The sequence below is a fragment of the Pseudophryne corroboree genome, chromosome 3 (genome assembly GCF_028390025.1).
Source record: "Pseudophryne corroboree isolate aPseCor3 chromosome 3, aPseCor3.hap2, whole genome shotgun sequence".
In the NCBI taxonomy this organism is placed as follows: domain Eukaryota; kingdom Metazoa; phylum Chordata; class Amphibia; order Anura; family Myobatrachidae; genus Pseudophryne; species Pseudophryne corroboree.
This window is the reverse complement of record NC_086446.1, coordinates 124,440,512-124,464,377: the sequence shown is the minus strand read 5'-3', so window position 1 is coordinate 124,464,377 and position 23,866 is coordinate 124,440,512. Positions and strand designations below refer to the sequence as shown.

At 47.3% G+C, this 23,866-nt stretch overlaps 1 protein-coding gene across 1 annotated transcript; it reads left to right on the top strand.

The window, feature by feature from the left end:
• The first annotated feature begins 353 nt into the window (after positions 1-353).
• On the top strand, positions 354-23,163 carry LOC135054952 (fructose-bisphosphate aldolase B-like). The gene is made up of 9 exons (XM_063958452.1): positions 354-460; positions 7,376-7,497; positions 8,289-8,500; positions 8,590-8,644; positions 8,891-9,051; positions 11,576-11,659; positions 14,693-14,867; positions 15,548-15,747; positions 22,708-23,163. The coding sequence occupies exons 2-9, from the start codon at positions 7,386-7,388 to the stop codon at positions 22,801-22,803; spliced, it is 1,095 nt and encodes a 364-aa protein (XP_063814522.1). The 5' UTR covers positions 354-460; positions 7,376-7,385; the 3' UTR covers positions 22,804-23,163.
• The last annotated feature ends 703 nt before the right edge of the window (positions 23,164-23,866 follow it).

The window sequence follows — 23,866 nt, the reverse complement described above, 5'->3', positions numbered from 1 at the left end:
TTTTATCTCTAACACACAACACTATCCATACAGTAACCCTTTAATAGCAACTTTCCAATTTGATACATGCACTGAATATTAAAGTCTTCTTGCAGCTGAAGTCCACTAAGAATTCCAGATCCAGGCTTGGAAGTGGCAGTGGCAGAGCAAGGATCCGTGTCTGCATACAGCGCAACGTAATAGAGTCGCACAGCCCATCTCCCGGCCGCTGGCAGTAGTGACCTCTGTGCACACAGAGCATTACAGTGGCTCACCACAAGCGTGCATCCTCCTGGCTGACTGTGATTGGCGGCATGAGAAGGGGTATGCGAGCGGGTGGCCTACAGTAGAGCAGAAAGCACAGGCTCCGCCCCCCGATCCTATAGCTGACTTGGCATATAAATGTGATGTGGCCCTGATCTGTCCCACCCACGCCTCTCTCTCCTCTCTGCTGCTCTCACCACCTACAGCCAGCATACTAGTAAGTGCACCTATATAGGTAGTATGGGGATTTACTCTTCATATAAGGGGCAGGAAATTCAGTGCTTTTAGGTTCCTCTGGCTGCAAATAGATAATGTACATTTTAGTGTGATGGATTAGAAATGTGTTTATAATGATATGTAATACATGTGGTTGAAATGATATGTTCTGCAGCTCTTGCACAGCTCTTGGGTTGAGCTAGTAAAGCTCAGCAATGACTCTGTAGTCCCTGTAGTCCATGCAGTGATGTTCTGTAGCAGAGATCAGGGAGTGGGGGTGGGTGACCTGGGAAATAACTGGTTACTGGCAGATGTGCAGGAATGCAGAAGCCATGGGGTGAATTGTACAGCCACAATAGTGTGTGTTCATCTGCAATCCTGCTGGACACTGTCTTGTTTATGTTACATTGTAACGCTTTGTGCAGTTGCAGAGCTGTGTAGTATTATTATTATTTGTTACTATTATATGTATGTATTTAGTGTGTTTTTATATACATACATACATACATACATACATACATACATACATACATACAATAATGTGCAAAAGTTTTTGGAGGGTGTGAAAAAAAAATCCTGCAAAATAGCACTGCTTTCAAAATTTGAAGTGTTAATAGATTATTTTTAGCAATTAACAAAAGGCAAAGTGAAAGTACAGAAGAGAAATGTAAATCAAATCAATATTTGGTGTGACCACCCTTTGCCTTCAAAACGGCATCAATTCTTCTAGGTACACTTGCACACAGTTTTGTAGGAACTTGGCAGGGAGGTTGTTCCAGACTTCTTGTAGAACTAACCACAGATCTTCTGTGGATGTAGGCTTGCTTAAATCCTTTTGTCTCTTCATAATCCCAGATAGACATGATGATGTTGAGATCAGGGCTTCTGTGGGGGGCATATCATCACTCCCAGGACTCCTTGTTCTTCTTTACGGTGAAGTAGTTCTTAATGACATTGGCTGTATGTGTAGGGTCATTGTCCTGCTGCAGAATAAATTTGGAGCCAATCAGACGCCCCACTGATAATATGATGGGTAAGGACCTGCCTGTATTTCAGGGACGTGCGGTGAGCTAAATGGCTTAGAAGGCCCTACACACTGGCCGATATCACTCAAAGATATGAACGATCTCGTTCATTAATGAACGAGATACCGTTCATATCTTTGAGTGTGTAGGCACCAGCGATGAACGATGCGCGGCCCCGCGCTCGTTCATCGCTGGTGCCCCGTTGGCTGTGCATGCAGGCCAATATGGATGATCTCGTCCATATTTGCCTGCACTGCTACAGAGCCGGGTGACGGGGGGAGTGAAGAAACTTCACTCCCCCCGTCACTGCCTCCCCGCCGCCGGGTCCGCCGTCTGGCAGCTCGGCGGCGGATCGCCTTCAGCATTGAGAACACCATTAATGACCAAATCACCAACTCAGTCTGAAAGACTGTATACATAATTTATGTTCAGTTTCTAATAGTGTGTGTGTGTGTGTGTGTGTGTGTGTGTGTGTATGTGTGTATATATATATATATATATATATATATATATATCACACAAAAAGAATATACCATTAATTCGCGCTGTACAAATCAGCTGCACCTCTATAGTAATCACCTTGCTAGTCGGTGACAAAAATAGTGATACAAATACAATACTCAGAGGGCGCTCAATAACATAATTGTTCAAATGAAATCCGAAACCAGCTTGACCTAAATTACGCAATTTAATTTAATATAAATATAATGTCTAAAATATTGTGCAGTAATACATCAATATAGTAATTTTACAGTGAATTCATAAAACAATATTTCATAAAACCCCGGGTTTTATGAAATATTGTTTTATGAATTCACTGTAAAATTACTATATTGATGTATTACTGCACAATATTTTAGACATTATATTTATATTAAATTAAATTGCGTAATTTAGGTCAAGCTGGTTTCGGATTTCATTTGAACAATTATGTTATTGAGCGCCCTCTGAGTATTGTATTTGTGTATATATATATATATATATATATATATATATAATCATCCTTTAGTTTACATTTGTCATGGATTCACTCTTAATGGTTTTGCAGACTGTTGACTAATCTTTGGAGATCTGTATCCCATTGATAAACCCCAACCCCCGACTGTGTAGCATCTTTCTAAACTAATTATATTCGTTCCTTTAAATGTATTAATGTAGGAATTCTGCAAATGAAGGGGTTTATCTGTTACTGTCAATTGTTAGACTATCAGTAGTCACTGAGGAATCTTGTGACCATGTAAAGACCTTTAGGTCAAATAACTCAGATGTGACCTCTATGACCTGCATTGTGTTATTCCTTACACTCACACACACACACACACACACACACACACGTACTGTTATATGGCAGATATTGTGAGGACGATCATTTCTGAGTATTCTGATTTAGGATACTGATTTGCTAAGTTATTATTCTTTATTTATATTGTGCCAAAAGGGGTCTGCAGCGCCTTACAAAGCATCTAAACATAAACCGCATGAAAAAGTGACATTGCAGAACATGAAGGATTATAATATTAACATTGCTGCATCAGCGGTCATAGGGCCTAATTCAGCATGGGAGGCAGAAGTCCGAAAATTGCAATTGAGTCATTTTTGGACCTCGGCGCATAAGCAGCAGCCACAGCGCGCGTGCGTGAACATTCACAGTGCGATCGCAGGCCGGAAAGGATGCGATGGCACTATATTGACAGCAGTGGACATCGACATGGCACTGCAGGGGTGTGATACTGAACTTTTCAGAGCAGCTGCGTGACGTTACACGCAGCCGCTGCGAAACAAAAGATGGTGGTGGAGCGACTGAATATGCAGCCTTCCTTAATTTGTCTGGTATGCGATTGCAGTGCTGGGCGTCACTTTGTATGCTGAGCGCCCTTGCTCTGTGCTGGGCGGTCCCCAGCATGTGATTGTCTGCTACTGATGCTGAATAAGGTCAAACATATCCAAATCAGCAACAGGGTGGCCAATCTGATTATGTGACGGACGAGGGCCCTGCCTATGGAAGCATCTGCAAATTTTCTGTTGATCCAACTTATCATTTTAGAGAAGTTTAGCTGTACAGGATAAGTTGGGTTCATTCAGAGGTCTTTGCTAGCTTCCTTGACCATTTATTGGCCGTTCCATCTGTAAGCGGTGAACAAATACATTAAAAATTGGATCCTTGAGTTCAGGTATTTTCTGCTGTGAGGACAATGAGATTGCTGCATTATATCAGCCATGGTCCCACCTATGCTTTACAGAATACTAACGGCATTATTTTGAGAGCATTATCTTTTTCACCTGCTCTTGCATAATATAATTCCTTGCTTCGATCAAATGTCATTGCTTGGTAAAGTCATTCTACCATTGTCTGTCAGAATTTGTCCACTGGAAGTTATATTTTATCTGGGAAAAGCAAGTCTTATGGAAGCTACCACTCATAATACAAGGGTAAAGACAAATGTTTATATGCTTTTGTTTTTTTTGTGCAGATGGGCTTATGGGAAGATATAGCTAATTGTGTAGAGATGGTGGTAACATACTGTATAAAGTACCAACCAATCAGTCATTATTCAAATACAGCCTTTAAAATGGAACTTGGATCTGATTGGTTGGTACCAGGGCCGGCCCGAGCTTAATTTTTTTGGTAAGCGAATTTAGAATTTAGCACCCCTTGATGGGATCAATTTTTAAAAGAGGTGTGGTCTCACAAGGAAGGGGCGTGGCAACACAATAGTACCCCCAGGGGTCCAGGGAGATTGTCAGTGACAGGGAGAAAGTGCGTGACTGGGTGGCAGAGGTGATGGAGATAGTGGGTGACTGAGGAGGCTGGGGTAACAGGGAGATAGTGGGTGCCATGTGCCCACAGTGCTAGGTATGCCCCCACAGTGCCACATATGCCCCCACAGTGCCAGATACAGATATGCCCCCACAGTGCCATGTGCCCACAGTTCCAGATATGCCCCCACAGTGCCACATACAGATATGCCCCCACAGTGCCATGTGCTCACAGTGCCACATATGACCCCCACAGTGCCAGATACAGATATGCCCCCACAGTGCCATGTACCCACAGTGCCAGATATGCCCCCACAGTGCCACATATGACCCCACAGTGCCAGATACAGATATGCCCCCACATTGCATTGTGCCCACAGTGCCACACAAGACCCCACAGTGCCAGATACAGATATGCCCCCACAGTGCCGCATATGACCCCACAGTGCTACATACAGATATGCCCCCATGGTGCCACATATGACCCCACAGTGCCACATATGACCCCACAGTGCCACATAAAGATATGCCCCCGCAGTGCCATGTGCCCACAGTGCCAGATATGCCCCCACAGTGCTACATACAGATATGCCCCCACAGTGCCAGATATGCCCCCACAGTGCCAGATATGCCCCCACATTGCCAGATACAGATATGCCCCCACATTGCCATGTGCCCACAGGGCCACACATGACCCCACAGTGCCACATACAGATATGCCCCCACAGTGCCACATACAGATATGCCCCCACAGTGCCAGATATGCCCCCACAGTGCCAGATATGCCCCCACAGTGCCAGATATGCCCCCACAGTGCCAGATACAGATATGCCCCCACATTGCCATGTGCCCACAGTGCCACACATGACCCCACAGTGCCACATACAGATATGCCCCCACAGTGCCACATACAGATATACCCCCACAGTGCTATATATGCCCACAGTGCCACATATGCCCACACAGTGCCACATATGACCCCACTGTACCAGATACAGATATGCCCCCACATTGCCATGTGCCCACAGTGCCAGATACAGATATGCCCCCACAGTGCCACATATGCCCCCACAGTGCCACATAGATATATGCCCCCACAGTGCCAGATATGACCCCACTGTGCCAGATACAGATATGCCTCCACATTGCCATGTGCCCACAGTGCCAGATAAAGATATGCCCCCACAGTGCCACATAGACATATGCCCCCACAGTGCTGCTCACTGTTTTGCTGCCTGTTTTCTTTGTGGAGAGCGCAGCGCGTGCTTCTCCTGCCTGCCGCTCTGCCCCTCAGTCTGGTCTCCGGCGGTGACTGCAGCGTGTATATCTCAAACCAGGCGCCGGTTCGCGAGCTCTGATTGGCTAACGAACCGGCACCTGATTTGAGTTATACACTCCGCCGTCACTGCCGGAGACCAGACTGAGGGGCAGCCGCAGGACGGCAGGCAGGAGTGGCGCGTGGTCCAGGCTGCCGGCGGCGCCTTCTTCACTGCGGCGCCTTACCCGTGCGCGTAACGGGCGGGCCGGGCCTGGTTGGTACGTTATCTCTCTCCAAGGATACATCTCCCCTATGTGAGATTTGCTTAACATATAAACACTTCAGTCATATGTGGAAATGTGTTTGTATATTCTTTATAAGGAAAGTATGTGCTAAATGGTTGTAAAGTTTTATTTTAAGGATGTTCATCAATTCATATGGATAATATCTGGTACACCAACTACACTTGAGACGCTGGCAGAACCACAGTGGAAATCTTCTCAGTGGGTGCATTAATACAATGACTGGTGGATGGTGCTGGTCATTCACCAATCAAAGTGCAGCAGGGGTTGCCTCTAAGCACCCTCTGGATTGGCCACTGATGTGAGACTGCTTTATTATTGGTTGCAGCAGTTGTTAGTCTATCCTATATACCAGGGACGTGCAGTGCCTCCCCTGTGATTAATTATTAAAATAATACAAAGAAGATACTTATGACACATATTCTGTGTCATAAGTATCTCCTTAATTTTATTATAATAATTTGAACTCCTTAAATTAGTTTGGGAGACACTGATAGCAGTGCCTCCCTTAGATAATGGGAATGGTGGATAGAGCGGGGGCGGGGCCAAGTACTGGGCTGTAAAAGCTGATTAAATTTAAAAAAAAAGCTGAAAGCTGCACATCTACAAGTGCCTCGTTGACAGGGACACCACCCCCATGTCAGTGAGGCAGTTGTGATTGGACAGCGGATCCAGTGCTGGAATCGCTGTCCAATCACCCATACGCGGCGCGACGGGCGGAAGTGGTGGCATGTCCTGGCAGTGAGCAGCGGTGGAGATTAGATATATATATATATATATATATATATATCAGTGCCTCCCCAGCCTATGACCTCACTGCTATATACTCCACACAACTAGAATGATAATTAAAAACCATATTAAGGGCCACATGAAAATGATCAAGGGCCTATTGTGTGAACCAGAGGAGGTGTGGCCAGTGCCGTGTGGGTGTGGCCAGTGCCATGTGGACATGTACACTCCTCAAGGTCTCCTAAACTTGTAGATAATATTTTTGAGAAAAATGGAAATCAAATTTCTGTGCTTAATGAGTCATGGCCAACTGTGTGGCCAGCCGGGGGGCTGGTTGTCCTCATTCTTTCATAATAATGCGCCAATGTCTGTGTGGATGCCTGGGGCTGTAGTCCCATCTGTCCCATTGTTGATCTGGCCCAGTTCACTCCAAAACACATAGGGGTCTATTTACTAAGCCTTCGATTGAGATAAAGTGGGCGGAGTTAAAGACCCAACCAACCAGCTCCTAACTGTCTTTTTTTAAACCCAGTCTGTGACATGACCTTTAGGAGCTGATTAGCTGGTACTTAATCTTCGTCTACTTTATCTCCGTCTCTATCCAAGGCTTAGTAAATAGATCCCTTAATAACAGAAGTATGTCCAGAATCTCGGGAAAAGAGCTAATCTCACCTAGATGTGACCACTGCAAGGAGACTGATTGTGCATGTACTGCAGTTCCCAATTTGTGACACAGAAAAATAAGAATTAATAGCGTCATTACCCATCCAACTTTCATTATGCATTCTAAAGGCAGAACAAGCTGTCGTGGAAGTCTCTCTAATGCTAAATTCTGTTGTTAGGCCATCAAGAATGTCTCACCTCTTCCCGGCACTCACCTCTGAGCAGAAGAAGGAACTGTCTGAGAATGCCCAGCGCATTGTTAAAGATGGCAGGGGGATTTTGGCAGCAGACGAGTCTGTGGGTAAGCATCTCTGGATAGCTTAAAAAATATATATAATAAAATAAATTTTAAAAACTGCTCATCATTGGGGCTTGATAGTATTGTACCAAAAGTGAACAATTGTAATAGTTTCCATTGTAACTTACACAAAGTGTAGACTGCCATATTAACGATCTTATCAATTCTGTACTCTATGGCCATTGTTTCAGAGGCATAAGACAGATTCACAAGACTTTGGTTAACAGCTCCAATGAACACTGCATAGGCCAAAGTTTTCCAAACTCCGCCATTACAGTCCAGGTTTTAAGGATATCCGTGCTTGAGCATAGGTGACATAATTAGTACAGGTGTAGCCACGCTCAATGTCGCTGCGCCATGCCGGCGTGCTTATATTTGCACCCGCGACCCATATGCATTGCATTGACGTGTCGCAGGTGCGAATAGGCATAGCCAGGCACAGCTAGTCATCGAATCAGGGCAACAATTAGTCTGGCTACATCTGTACCTCAGTGAATTTGATTTAACCTTCTGAACTCAAGCATGGATATTCTTAAAACCTGGACTGTAATGGCTGTGTTTGTGAAACTGCTGTAGGCGATAGAATCTTTTTAAACAACCCATTGATGACTACTGGACTTCCAAAGTTTTCAGCTTCCCGATAGGGAGGCCATTTATTTTGAGATGTTCTTGGCAACATCTGTCTCTGGTTGGAACCAACACTTGTGACCTTGCCCAGTCTCTATGCCATCCTATTAGTGACTTTCTTTGCATACCTCCCCTGCTGAAGACTAATGCTGAACAATTCTTGCCAGGAACTATGGGAAGCCGCCTGAAGCGTATCAATGTGGATAATACAGAGGAAAACAGGCGCCTGTTCCGTAATCTTCTCTTCACGGCTGACAAAAAGCTGAATGATAGCATCGGAGGAGTCATTCTTTTCCATGAGACTCTGTACCAGAAATCCAACAGTGGCGTCCCATTCTCCAAACTCCTGAAGGACCAGGGAATTGTTGTAGGAATCAAGGTCTGTCTTCCAGTCTTTGCTTGCTTCTTCAGAATGACTGAAGTTGGGCTTTCTCCTTGCCAGTTTACCATCTGCCCTTCCTTTCACAGGTAGATAAAGGGACAGCTCCTCTGGCTGGGACGGATGAAGAGACAACCACACAAGGTCAGTAACTCATCGGCCATTCACAAAAAAACTATGGAGCATATGTACCAAACCTTGGAGACCGATAAAGTACCAGCCAATCCGCTCCTAATTGCCATGTTACAGGTTGTTTGAAAAATGACAGTTAGGGGCTGATTGGTTGGCAATTTATACCTCTCCACTTTATCGCTCTGAAAGGCTTAGTACATAGGCCCCTATAACGTGCTACTGCCCAGTATTCCTGCAAAATCCTTGTCGCACTTTTAGGCCTGGATGGACTTGGAGAGCGATGCGCCCAGTACAAAAAGGACGGTGTTGACTTTGCCAAGTGGCGCTGTGTGCTGAAGATCTCAGATCATGCCCCCTCAAGTCTTGCCATCTACGAGAATGCCAATGTTTTGGCACGGTATGCCAGTATATGCCAACAGGTACCGGCTCAATTTATAAATCCTTTCCAACAGGGATATGTTCTGAGCATTGACCACTTATTTTTTTATTACATTTGCTTTTCTGCTGAAATCTTTATTGCACTTGGCACTGGCTGCAGATCACTCATCTTGCACGCTTGGCAGACCGTTTGCACCTGGGGGGGTGGAGCTGAGTGAGCAATCTTTGCTTACACGCTGTTAATACCCTCATTAATAATTACAGGGAATATCGATTACTTGTCAGACCAATATCAGACACTTGGCATAGTAACATTTCTGGGCCTCTATTTTATTCTGTATTAAATATCATTAATATTATCATTACCATTATTATAATGTATTGATAATGTGTCAGAGTTCTGCATTGATAAAAACAGGGTAGTCGTAGTAACAAGGTTACATATTATCTCGGGAGAGCTTACATTCTAAAGGGAGAGATAGGAGTGATAATAATGGGGAGATTTGATGACTGTAAATCCTATTCCATTCACTAGCACATGTATGTTAACTCCCAAGATCGCAGCCGGTCTCTGCTGTGTAAGTCCTGCCAACAAGCCCCATATAGGTGGCCATTCCGAGTTGATCGCTCGTTATTTTTTTTTCGCAACGGAGCGATTAGTCGCTAATGCGCATGCGCAATGTCCGCAGTGCGACTGCGCCAAGTAAATTTGCTATGCAGTTAGGTATTTTACTCACGGCATTACAAGGTTTTTTCTTCGTTCTGGTGATCGTAATGTGATTGACAGGAAGTGGGTGTTTCTGGGCGGAAACAGGCCGTTTTATGGGTGTGTGAAAAAACGCTGCCGTTTCTGGGAAAAACGCGGGAGTGTCTGAAGAAACGGGGGAGTGTCTGGGCGAACGCTGGGTGTGTTTGTGACGTCAAACCAGGAACGACAAGCACTGAACTGATTGCAGATGCCGAGTAAGTCTGGAGCTACTCAGAAACTGCTAAGAAGTGTCTATTCGCAATTCTTCTAATCTTTCGTTCGCAATTTTACTATGCTAAGATTCACTCCCAGTAGGCGGCGGCTTAGCGTGTGCAAAGCTGCTAAAAGCAGCATGCGAGCGAACAACTTGGAATGACCCCCATAGTGTATTACAAAGCACACTTTAATCAAACACTCGTGTCATGACGTCTTTATAAATGCACCCATTAGGACAGTTTAAGACAGAGGGGTGTATGCACTGAGCCTTGGAGAGAGATAAAGTGGGCGGAGATAAAGTAGCAGACAGTCAGCTCCTAGCTGCCATGTTACTGGCTGTGTTTGAAAAATAACAGGAGCTGACTGGTTGGTACTTTATCTCCATCCACTTTTTTTCCGGTCAAGGCTTAGTACATAGACCTCATAGGGCCTATTTCAGAGATGCAGGCAAGGGATGTATTTATGTGACCCCTACATCCTGAAGCCTCACAATCCTGACAGTCGGCATGCCGACCAACAGGGACTATTCCCACTCATGTGTGTCCACGACACCCATAGAGTGAGAACAGAACCCGTGGCAAGCGCAGCGAGCCCGCAAGGGGCTTGCTGCACTTGCTCCCCACGCCTGGTTTCCGCTGCCGGGTTCCCGGCGTCGGTATGCTGACCGCCGGTCAAGCATACCACACCCGCAGGCAAAGCGTGCATTGCCTGTATTTGGAGTTGGCAGCATCTATGCAGCTGCACTTCCCCAAACCTGTCTGAAACCAGGTGGATCTCTGTCTAAGCGCCCACGGCACACTTATCCAATGTTGGAATGGCCTGTTACACTGTTTTAGCTGGAAAAAGGAGATATGGCTCAGTGACATGACACTCTGAATAGCCGTCAGATTTGTGTAAGTTCTCAGACGCATGTACACAGCAATGTAACAGGGTGACAGTGCGCCAGCCTCGTCCCCATAACCTGTGATGTCATGATGTCATAATTACTGTTGGCTTTGGGAAAAAGAACTGTGGCCGGAGTGTCCTAAGGACGCTCCGGGCAGCTACACAGGCTGCAGGGTGCCATACCGGAGAGTCCCTTGAATGCACCAGGCAGCTCTGCAGTAGTGCTACTGGCTGCAGGGTGTTCCATGTAGCCTGAAAGCCACAAGAGCCTAGTTACAGCCCTGCTTGTACAGTGTGAAAAATCACAGATGCGGCCACTTCATAATCTGTCAACATATGAGGTAATTTACAGCTGTATGCCAAATAATCGCGTCTTCCCAAAATGGCAATAATATGACCGTTCTTGTCACCACTCGTGCAAATTACACTGTGTGAGCATTTATGAAGTTTTCATGTGGGTAAAAGAGACTTAGGGCCTTGCCTGATAAGTCTCCTACATTTAGAGTCCGCTCAGATATGGTGCACGTAGTACTATTTGCACATCAGTGTGGGGGGAGGTTGAGGCGACTTTTCCCAGTGTATAGAAATGTGTGCATGACTGTGCACTGGGCCGCCTGCCAGATCATTATACAAATACTCTGCTCCTGTCTCACCCAGGCTGCAGAGACAAGTAATAGGAGGCGTGTCATTTCCTGATTCTTACATCTTTCTTCCAGAATGGTCTTGTGCCAATTGTTGAACCTGAAATTCTCTCTGATGGGTCACATGATCTCCAGCGATGCCAGTATGAGACAGAAAAGGTGAGCACGCAATGTCCTGGTTACATTCTAGCATGGTGTAAGCCAGCGCTTTCCCTGCGGATCTCTTACCAAACTTGAGTCCGTCCATGGCTAAACTGTAGCTCCCATAATAGGAGATCTGCACAGGGTTAAGTGAATGTCATGTAACCTGGTGATTACTTTGTCTGCCAGCCTTGCTGGGAGAGCCACAGTGCTGAAGTCCTTGTTAAATATTAACATTTGATTTTGACATTCTTAGGCCAGTGGTTATTAGATCGGTCTGGGAATGTGGCCATGTGGAGTTTAGACCTGGACTCCTGTTTAGGTTTGTCGCATCGTCCATACCACTGACCACATGTGAAAGACGTGCTGCATTACACTGCCCTCTGCTGTGTGTTTCACGTGCGCATCATTTACACAGTTGTAGCATCTACTGTATCTAATATGTGGTCGGTAATAAGTGATTTGGCAAATGTATTCTTGTTCCAACTCTTGTCCTGAAGTTTGGAGAGAGATACAATTTGAGAGAGGTAAAGTACCAACCAATCAGCTTCTGACTGCAATTTTTCAAACCCAGCCTGTGCGGTGGCAGAAAGAAGCTGATTTGCTGATACTTTGGGGTCTATTTACTGAGCCTTGGACGGAGATAAAGTCCCAGCCAATCAGCTCCTAACTGGCATGTTACAGGCTGTGTTTGAAAAATGACAGGTGCTGATTGGCTGGTACTTTATCTCCGTCACTTTTTCTCTGGTCAAGGCTTAGTAAATACACCCCAAACTTGTACTAAAACTCGGTACCAAATAGAGTTCCCTTTTAAAGTAAAATTTTAGTTTCAGGGGGAAATGTATCAAACCTTGAAGAGCGAAAGTTGAGAGAGAAAAAGGGGTCTATTTACTAAGCCTTGGATGAAGATAAAGTGGATGGAGACAGAGTACCAGCCAATCAGCTCCTAGTTGTCATTTTTCAAACACAGCCTGTGACATGAGTTATGAGCTGATTGGCTGCTACTTTATCTCCATCCAACGCTTAGTAAATAGACCCCAAGGGCCCCCATTTATCAAGCCTTGGAGAGTGATAAATAGCACAGTTATATAGTACCAGCCAATCAGCTCTTAACTGTCATGTTATAAGCTGTGTTTGAAAAATGACAGGAGCTGATTGGCTGGTACTTAATCACCATGCTATTTATTACTCTCCAATGCCTGGTAAATATGGGCAAAGGTATCAAAACATAAGGGTAGGGCCACACATAGCGGCCAAGCGGGTCCCGTTCAGCGAGACCCACTTGGCCAACGCCCACACATGGGCGGCAGTCCCGCCACCATCAGATCCAACTGCAGTTGGATGACAGGACAGCAGGATTTCAATGTATGTGTTCACACAGTGCGGCTGTGTTCTATTGAAATCCCGTGTGTCACTGACCGGATCCTGTTTTGCGCCATCCCGCAGAACGGGATCCGTGTGCACACAAATCCCCCCTCCCGACCAAGTGGGTCCCGATCAGCAGGACCCGCTTGGCTGCTGTGTGTGGCCTTAGCCTAAAGTCCTGCCTGGCCTGTACAGTTTAAAGCACCTTTGGTGGGTGGAGTACAGTGATTTTGGAGCAAAGTGGTGTGAACTGGATTGGCAGACACAACTGCAATATGAATGGCCAGATGAATCCTTTACCATCCCAAATAAAATGTTTACTACACAAGTTCAATTGGGTTTGCGCCATACATAGCGTTTTCCTTGGGGGCCAAAAAGTTTAATTTTAGTCTCATCTGACCAGAGCACCTTCCTCCATACATTTGGGGAGTCATCCACATGCCTTTTGTCAAACTCAAAACGTGCCTTCTTATTTTTAACACTAAGTAATAGCTTTTCTCTGGCCACTCTTCCATAAAGCTCTGCTCTATGGAGTGTACGCTTATTGTGGTCACATGCGCAGATACACCAGTCTCTGCTGTGGACCTCTGCAGCTCCTTCAGGGTTACCCTTGGTCTCTGTGCTGCCTCTCTGGTTAATGCCCTCCTTGCCCGGTCTGTGAATTTTGGTGGCCGGCCCAATCTTGGCAGGTTTGTTGTGGTACCATGTTCTTTCCATTTGAAGATGATGGATTTGATGGTGCTCAGGGGGATCATCAAAGATTTGCATATTTTTTTATAACCCAACCCTGACTTGTACTTCTCAACAACTTTGTCCCTGACTTGTTTGGAGAGCTCCTTGGTCTTCATGGTGTGATGCCTCTTGCTTAGTGGTGTTGCAGCCTCTGGGGCCTTTCAGAAAAGGTGTGTTTATACTGACAGATCATGTGACACTTAGACTGCACACAGGTGGACTTCATTTCACTAATTATGTGACTTCTGAAGGTAATTGGTTGCACCAGAACTTTTGAGGGGCTTCATAGCAAAGAGGGTGAATACATATGCATATGCCAATTTTCAGATTTTTATTTATAAAAATTATTTTTGTATCAATTTTTCTCATTTCACTTTACTAACTTAGACTATTTTGTGCAGATCCATCACATAAAATTCAGATAAAAAAAAATTAAATAAAATTAAATTAATTTACAGATTGTAATGTAACAAAATAAGTAAAAAGCCAAGGGGGGTGAATACTTTAGCAAGGCACTGTATGTACATATATTAGGGAAAACCAAATCATAATGACAGCAAGGGGTAAAGTTTCTAAAACAGAGAATTGGTGATGTTGCCCATAACAAATCTCTATTGCCTTTTAGAAAATGATCGACAGCATCTTATTGGTTGCTATGGGCAACATCACCAATTCTCTGTTTAAGAAGCTTTAGCACATTTACCCCCCTAGGGGGCTATTCATGAAGCATTGAAAAGAGGGGAGAAGTGAGCCTGTGGAGAAGTTGCCCATGGTAACCAATCAGCTGCTCCGTACAATTGTATAGTATGCAAATTTATATATGTTTCTTCAATGCTGATTGGTTGCCATGGGCATGATCACATGATGTATTGTAATAATGTTATAATAAGGCTATGGATGTATAGTAACCGAGGCCGATGTAATAAATGTATACATGTACATCTCTCGACACAGGTACTGTCGGCAGTGTATGCTGCTCTCATCCAACACCATGTATATCTTGAGGGAACACTCTTAAAACCGAATATGGTGACAGGGGGACAGTCCTGTCCCCAGAAATTCACCCCAGAGCAGGTCGGAATGGCAACTGTCACTGCTCTAAGACGAACAGTCCCGGCAGCGGTGCCTGGTAACGATGCCCATACCTCTCACTGATTATGAAAAACACTGACCTGCTGCCTTCATGCAATATACTTTCTTCGTACTTTCTAATTTCTTTCTTTTGCTCTAAAATGGCATTTCCCAGAGTCCTGCGCCTGGTTTGTACCACAAGGTGATCCATGGTGCCCATTTGTTTTATATTACGCAACAATACTAACATATATGGGTTTTCTAACTTGGTGCGACTCTGCTTTTAATAACCCATCTTATTTCTCTCTCGGGAGATGAATCAAGGCTTGGAGATAAAGTACCAACCAATCAGCTGCTGTCATGTTACAGGCTGTATTTGAAAAATGACACTTAGGAGCTGATTGGTACTTTATCTCTCTCAAAGGTTTGATAAATCTACCACATATTATTTTTTTTCCCCCTCAGTCTCCTTTCATTTCCCATAATCAAACTCCATCTCCTCACATTAAGGTCCAGATTTAACAAGCCTTGGAGAGTGATAAATAGCACGGTTATAAAGTACCAGCCAATCAGCTCTTAACTGTCATTTGTCGAACACAACCTGTAACATGGCAGTTAGGAGCCGATTGGTTGGTAGTTTATCACTGTTCTAGTTATCACTCTCCAAGGCTTGATAAATCTAGGCCTATGTCTTGGGAATGTCAGTGACTGTATTGTTTGTCCGATGTGTTCTTGCAGGCATCTGCTTCCTGTCTGGAGGCCAGAGTGAAGAAGAGGCATCTCTCAACCTGAACGCCATGAACCGCTGCAGTCTACTTCGCCCCTGGCGGGTGTCCTTTTCATATGGCCGTGCTCTGCAGGCTTCAGCTCTCTCTGCCTGGCTTGGAAAAGTAGAGAATGAGAAAGCAGCACAGGTGGCTTTCCTCAAGAGGGCGAAGGTCAGTATCGGCCCAGTTCCCCTAGCTTCACTGCAGGGAGCGTGACTAATTTCCACCATTTATAAAACCTGAAGCGATTTATGTGCAGGACCTGTATAGTTTGATATTGCTGAAAGATTATCATGAAATGACTGAGGGAATATTCTGCAAAACAATTCAGTCGGTGGATATGAATCCCTTATTGTCAGGTTGTTTTGGCCTCCTCCCTGGCTATTGACACAAACTTTACTGTGTGTGTGTGTGTGTGTGTGTGTGTGTGTGTGTGTGTGTGTGTGTGTGTGTGTGTGTGTGTGTGTGTGTGTGTGTGTGTGTGTATCCTATATATTAGCCCAGATCTGTGACTTTGTGCTTCATTTGCTAACGCTGGGCGGAGTCAAAACACTGGGCGGAGTTAGTCAAATGAGTCACAGATCTGGGCAAATCTATAGGAGTCTTGGAGCAGGAGCAGATGGTATGGGCATGTCACAGGCAGGGGTGCATACCTCCCAGCTTTCTTCAGGCAGGAGAGACACACGCACAGCAAAAAGGGGGCATGGCCAATGGGAAAGGGGGCGTGGCTTCGCGGGTGGACCCACGATCGCGAGCCACGCCCCTGTTTTCATCAGTGAGGGGGCATGACCAGCGCTCTGTGAGCTGCTGGCATGCTCCCAGCGGCGGATTATGAGTCCGGGGGGCCCAGGGCACTTGAGACAGGAACCCTATCTTATTGCTGTGCCAGCTGTGGATTTGGGGGCGTGGCCTAATTGCGCCCCCTCATGGTCACGCCCCTTATGCAAATACCGGAATATTTTTTTTTTAATGGGATTTTGGCCCCTCAGCTAGGGGTAAATCCAGAGGGGGTGGTTGCTCCCCCCTATGCACCTGCACAGGCAGAAGACAGCAGGGAGGCTGCTGCCTCCCTGCTACACCACAGACCTGCCAACACGCAGCAGCGTGTGCTGACTGTAGCACAATGCTGTTGCTGGCAGGACGGGGGAGCTTCAAAGCTGGGACAGAGCTACTCCAGCTGGGGGCCCCCATAAAACTGTGAGGCCTGGGGTACGTACCCCCTGGGCCCACCCTTAATCCGTACCCCCTGATGCCCCCTCTCCCTCTGTCTCCACTAAATAGACGCTGCATGCTAAGCAGAACAGCGAGCACAGGAGCTTCCCAACTGCCCCACCCCCACCGCGGGACACTGCGCCCCGCGGGTGGGACAGTGGGACAGACCCAAAAAAATGGGACTGTCCCGCGAAAATCGGGACAGTTGGGAGGTATGGGGGTGTGTGAGGGGGTATGCCGTACAGACAGACGGGCACCGGCTTACTGTGTGCTTGACCCCCCACATCAGCATACTCAGCAGGGTCTCTCTGACGCGGAGGAGCGTCACTTTCTGGCACACTCCACGCTTCTTAGCTGCAGTTTTGTGGGGCACCTGCCGCTGTGCAGGTTCCGTACTGCCTCTGTTATCTGCAGCCCCGGCAACCCCACCGCTAGCTGCAGCGCTGCCGTCCGCAGTGAGGTGCGCCCAGCTCCTTCACACACTTTAGCCGGCGGGCAGCGCTGCAGAAGTCCGCGCTGCTTGCAGGCTCCGACCCCCTCCTCCCTCCAGCCGCAGCGTCTCCTGGGGGCTAACCAGTCACTCCCAGTCTCCCCTTATCACAGTGCCCGGCAGCCGCGAGGTCCGCGCCGCGTGCATGCTATGACCACCTCCTCCCTCCAGCCGCAGCGTCTCCTGGGGGCTAACCAGTCACTCCCAGTCTCCCCTTACCACAGTGCCCGGCAGCCGCGCCAGGTCCGCGGTGTGTGACTGAGGAGTGGGGGGAGGGATGCGGGCAGGCAGAGGAAGCAGGATTCCAGCCTGAGAGAGTCAGCCATGCCAAGTCTCCACCAGCAGCAGATCCCAACAGGTTGGAGTGGAACAGCAGCAGCCAGCAGCAGTGACTCCGGTAATACACATCTGTCTGTCACTACTGTTCTGTCCCTAATACCAATCTCTCCCGTGCCCTGTGTTCTGTCATGTCCCTGTCACCCCTGGCCTTGCCCTGTCACCCTTATCCTGGCCCTTTCACCCTTATCCTGGCCCTGTCACCCCTAATCTGGCCCTGTCACCCTTATCCTGGCCCTGTCACCCCTATCCTGGTCCTGCCGCCCCTACCCTGGCCCTGTCACCCCTATCCTGTCCCTGTCATTTCTGTCCTGGCCCCGTCACCCCTGTTCTGACCCTGTCACCCCTGTCCTGGCCCTGTTACTGCATACCCTCCAACTACCTTTTTGGCAGGTACAGTACCCGCAGCGCCTCCAGACCCCTCCCCAATGCACCACACCTCCGCACCTTCCCCTCCACCACATGCGACACTCCACCCCTCCCCCACACGCTGTGCCTCCAGACCCCCTACACCACCACCGGCTCCCACTCCCTCACCCCTCCACCACCCACAGCACCTCCAGAACCCCTCCACCATCCACCCCCCATATATGTCTCCCCCCACACCTGCCCCCCTCCACCCACAGCATCTGCAGACACCCTCCTCCATTTGCGGTCCCCCCCTCACCCACCCACGGCACCTCCGCACCTGCCCCTCCACCACCTGCAGCGCATCCGGACCCCCTTCCCCGTCCACTGCACCACCCGCACCTGCCTCTCACCCACCGCGGTGCCTCCGGACCCCCTACCACACCCCTGGCACCCCCGCCCCTTCCCATCCCACAGCACCTCCAGAACCCTTCACCCATCCGCAACATCCCTGCACCTGCCCCTCCCCCGTGGCACCCCTGCCCCTCCCTCACCTGCAGTGCCTCCGGACCCCTGCCCCATCTACAGCCCCCACTCTTCTGTCTCTCCCCCACCCGCAGCACCTCCCAACCCTTCCCCATCCGGGCCCCCCCGCATCTGCACCCCCTCCACCTGCAGCATCTACAGACACCCTCCGCCATCCCCAGTCCCCCCCGCACCCGCTCATTCTGTACATCGTGCCCTGCAGGTGCTGTTCACGCCGTCGCAAGGGGCTGCGCCTCTTTCACCATCGCACGCCCTTTCATTGTGCAATATTTAACCACTAACAAAGGAATGCAGGTAATACTCCATATAATACAAATATTGAACCCCATATAGGCATGCAAGGGTTAAAGGGGCATAGCCCCTTGCGACGGTGTGAAGAGCGCCCGTAGTGCGCGATGAAGCACCTAGTATGTATATATATATATATATATATATATATAAAAATTTACCAGTATATACTGTCCTATCGCACCATATGATCTTTGCTCTACTGTCATTACACAGTAGAGGAAGGAATTGGGAACTTTTTTCTATAGCTCTGGTGAGTATGCAACACCATGCTCCTCTCACAGAACATATTGCCGAACCCTGTGAAAAGACGACCACTATATGGGCAATAATGACCGCGCTCAGCCTGTGTCCGCCATAGACACCAGCAAAGGGGGCAAACGTTCTATAGATTTATGTATCATATCTTCATATGGGGTTGTTTATTGATGGCTGGTGAGTTTATGTTTGGAAGCGATATTAAGTTTGTTTTAAGGGGGTGTAGTCATGCGGGCGGTCACAATACCGGCACCTACATCCCGCCCCCTCACTATCCTGACGGTCGGCATGCCGCCCAACAGGGACTGTTCGTTGCGCTCGCCCCCCCCCCCCCTTCCCCGCCGCTGGGCATGTCACTGCCGTGATCCCGCTGTCTGTATTGTGACCGCCGGTCACACATATCCAACCCGTTTTAAGAACCTGAGAGTGATCAACCTAGTTCCATCCTTAGTTGATCAACCTAGTTCCATCCATAGTTTAAGACTCCTCATAATTCTAATCTCATAATTTTCATGTGTAGACATCCAGAAATACAGATGTGTCCACACCAGTGGTGGTCATTCCGAGTTGTTCGCTCGCTAGCTACTTTTAGCAGAAATGCAAACACAAAACCGCCGCCCTCTGGGAGTTTATCTTAGCTTAGCAGAATTGCTAACGAAAGATTAGCAATTCTGCTATTAACATAGGCGTGCGCAGCACATTTTATTAGGGGGTGCACAACTGGAGTGGCGTGCCTAGCACCGCCTACTGGGCATGCCTAGCACCATATATTAGCAAGATGAGGTGGACAAGTATATAACCTGCATACGGATTACAGGACCTGTGACTGCTGCAGCCTTTCACTGATACACATAAATATAAAAAAACTGTAGGTCTGCTCATGCTGTGATCTATCACCAATGGAAGGGCTTTTCTCTACTACGGAGTTGTCCCCCTTACTCAGCCACACAGCATTTTCCACTAAGCTCTCCTTTTTCTGCTTGGGTGTATCTTTTCTTGCATGTGCTTTTTTTTTCATTCCTTCATTCCCTTTTCTGTTCTCTACTGTACCTTTTCCAGTTTATTTGCTTGACTCCCCTCACCCCATAACTGTTCTTTCCCCCACCCTTAGTCATTTCTACTTTTCTCTTTAGTCATCCATCTTCTGCCACCGCTAATTCCCTGCGCCGTCCTCCATTACGGTCTCTCTTCTCCCCTCATCTGATTTTATATCTCCTGCTGCCAGCTAACTGCACAGCAGCAGCTATGATTGGACCAAACAGCGGTGGTTAATTCCTGTTCCTACATAAACCAGTGTGCTTATGTAGAAAGTAGATAGAAACATAGAAATAAAGAAATTGATGGCAGATAAGAACCACTTGGCCCACCTAGTCTGCCCATATACATCTTAACACATATTAACACTTTAGTATTTCAATGGTGTGCTGCCCTGGGGTGGTCGGGCCTGAGCCGACTTTGTGGGGTCCAAGCCCTGGACCTATGCTTAGTTAGGGACCTCCAGTAATAGAGCAGCCGTGAAGTGGCCTGGAGGCTTATCATATCTTTTGCAAAACATATGTAACGAAGAGCTCTAAATTTCCTATTATTACATAGTATATAGTTCTTCTTACTAACAGCCAGCAGAGTGCGTGGGAAAAATCCCTTTTGTATTTCTTGTCTAGAGTAACCCCCTCCCGCAGCACCTGGGGATTGTTACCAGCTTGATTAGAGCAGTTTTCCACTATTTATTCCATATACATATTGTACAGTTCTCTTCAATAGCAAAAGTATATTCTACAGCAGTGACATGCAGTACATACATTCTACTCCTGAGTATAAGATGAAATAGGCAGATACAGCAGATGTGGTCTATATACGAGTGTCTGCTGCTGAGGATATGTTATGAAACTGGGGCCAGGCAACTACTGTACCACACTACAATCAAGTGATAGCCCAACTACTATCCATTTCATTTCTGCAATATGTGGATTTTTTTATATGATAACACATGTACATTATATAGACAACCAAACCAGTATGGTAACAAGTGCCAAGTGCCATGCACATCAGCCTGGCACACACAGTGATAGCTGTAGTGAAAGGAGCCCAGACAACTCATCACAGCCAGAACTTCTCCCTAACTGACGTGTTCATGGATAGAGGATAAGGTATACACCTGACAGTGGAACAATGGTACATGTACAGTACTTACTGCATAGCACAGCCTCCTAACATAAAACAGCAAGTTTCCCAACATTGCAGCGCTGGCCTCAGTCCCTGGAGATATCGTTTATTCTGTACTCTGCTAATACCCCCACAGCCTGCTCTCTTCACAGACTGCATACACATTATGGCAATCGTCCGACAGGCTCACTTCCTTACAGTGAAGTGGCTTGAAAGTAGTGTCCAGCGGCCAGCGCTTCCTATATGATAAGCTGGAGGGGGAGTAGCTCACACTCACTGACTCTCCGGGAGTGGGTATCGGCACCCGGGGATTTCAGTATCGGCAGACACTCAGGCTACTGCATCCATGCATAGACATGAGCCTGTGAACTGGAGCAAAGCGGGAGTGCGTGGCTGGATAATTTGAGATAGTGACTGCACTGACTGCATTTTAAATGTTGTGCCGGACCGCGAGCCAACAGGAGCTCGCGGACCATCAGTCAACCAGGAGCTCTTCCTGCTGCAGCCACTCCTGATTGGCTGACAGTCCATGAGCTCAGCTGTGAGTCTGACCGGTGGCGCAGCAGGAGGGGATGACTGTAATAGCCTGGGCAGCGATGCAGGAGGTGATCCAATCATCGCTATCAGTGTGCTGCTGTAGTAGCACTGCTACAACAGCAGCACACAGACAGCGATGATCGGATCGCAGACGTGACATACGAAGGGGTGCCGGACATTAGGGGGTGCCTGTGCGCACCAGGCACCCCCCGTGCGCACGCCTATGGCTATTAAGTATTTCCTCGCAGTTTCTGAGTAGCTCCAGACCTACTCCTATCTTGCGATCACCTAAGTCCGTTTAGTTCCTGGTTTGACGTCACAAACACGCCCAGCGTCTGGCCAGCCAGTCCCCCATTTCTCCAGCTACTCCTGCATTTTCTGCTGGCACGCCTGCGTTTTTTAGCATACTCCCGGAAAACGCTCAGTTACCACCCAGAAACACCCACTTCCTGTCAATCATTCTCCGATCAACAGAGCGACTGAAAAGCTTCGTTCGCCCGTGAGTAAAATAGTATAGTTTTGTGTAAAATTGCTTAGGGCGTGCACCCTGCGGTGCATACGCATGCGCAGAACTGCCGGCTTTTAGCCTATTAGCAATTCTGCTAAAAACAGCGAGCGAACAACTCGGAATGACCCCCGTTATCCGTAAATCACAGCAAATATCCCTGTTTGCGCGTCATCCCCATGAGCCCCCCCCCCCCCCCTTTCATCATGTTGGGGTCATGCCCAGTTCTCCGGGAGCAGCAGTTAAGAGGGGAGCCTCCCAAATTCCTCCCCAACTGTAACATGGCAGAAAAAAAATGAATGAAAGTGGGGGAAATTGTTGCTCGTGGCTAAGCGTCCATTCTCTTGCTCCATATGGTGCAAAATCTCTCTAGGTGAATCAGGACACATCTGTATCGCTGTCTCCTGTACTGTTATACCTGTGGATGATGTTTCTGTTTGTCTTGCAGATCAATGGCCTGGCCTCTCTTGGACAGTATGTTCCGTCTGGAGCTTCGGATTCCGCCTCCTCCCAGTCCCTCTTCCAGCCTAGCTACACCTACTAACAGCTCCCTCGCGGCTGTCTTATGTGCAAAAATCTGACAAGTTTTCCTTTTACCCTGTGCAAATGCTGAGCTAAAGATAGCGGTTATCCCAAAATAAATCCCCTCTTGTGCAGTAAATATATCTCAGGTGGTGTGTCCCATACTCCAAACACTCACGTTTTGGGGGCTGTATTCTAGTGTTTTAATGGCTGCAAACACATGATCACCCCCCCCCTCCCCCCCAGCGTGTGGGGCGAAAGACTGCTTTCTAACTGTACAGGCCTGAAGATACTGTATATGACAGACTTTTGCCTTGCTGCTACTGAAAGTGCTGCGGAAACCAATCCAGAACATCATGTCATTAAAAACTGTTTCTAAACACCTTTTGTGCACGTGTTATATTCAAAACAGGTCTACGACATTCATTTTCTTTCCATATCCCCACACTCTGGAAATAATAGAATCATCCAGGAACATTTCTAGTGTCTTAGTTTTTAACCAAATTGTTCTAGGGTATATGCGCACTCATTTTGCAGTGTCTGTGCTGATGGAAAAGACTTTTCGTCTCCTTTATATTTGGTTTCACAAGAACAACACCATTATGTCATCATCTAGACTTTAGTTCCTAGTGGCAGTGACCATCTGTGGCGTGTGCAGGTGCTGAGAAAGAAGTATGCGATGCCTCATGCCTCCCATCATTCCCTCCAAACATAGACTACTAAACTTGCACTCAGGATATAGGGAAACATAGGTGGGACTGTCTTCGCCCTGCATCTCAGTCAGCTCCCAGAGAAGAGACGGCCTCGTTTTGAATCCAAGTTGGCCAATATGAAACTGCTCTATCTAGATACAGCGGGCTGCCTTTTCTGTGGAAACTGGGAAGAAGCCATGAGGAGACCGTCCCGGCTGAGATGCTAGAGTTTTGGTCTGCCTAAGGTTGTGTGTGGACGCACAAAAAAATATCTCTAGGGTTTATTCATGAAGCAGTGAAAAGAGTGGAGAAGTGAGCCTGTGGAGAAGTTGCCCATGGCAACCAATCAGCTGCTCCGTACAATTGTATAGTATGCACATTATAAATGTTACT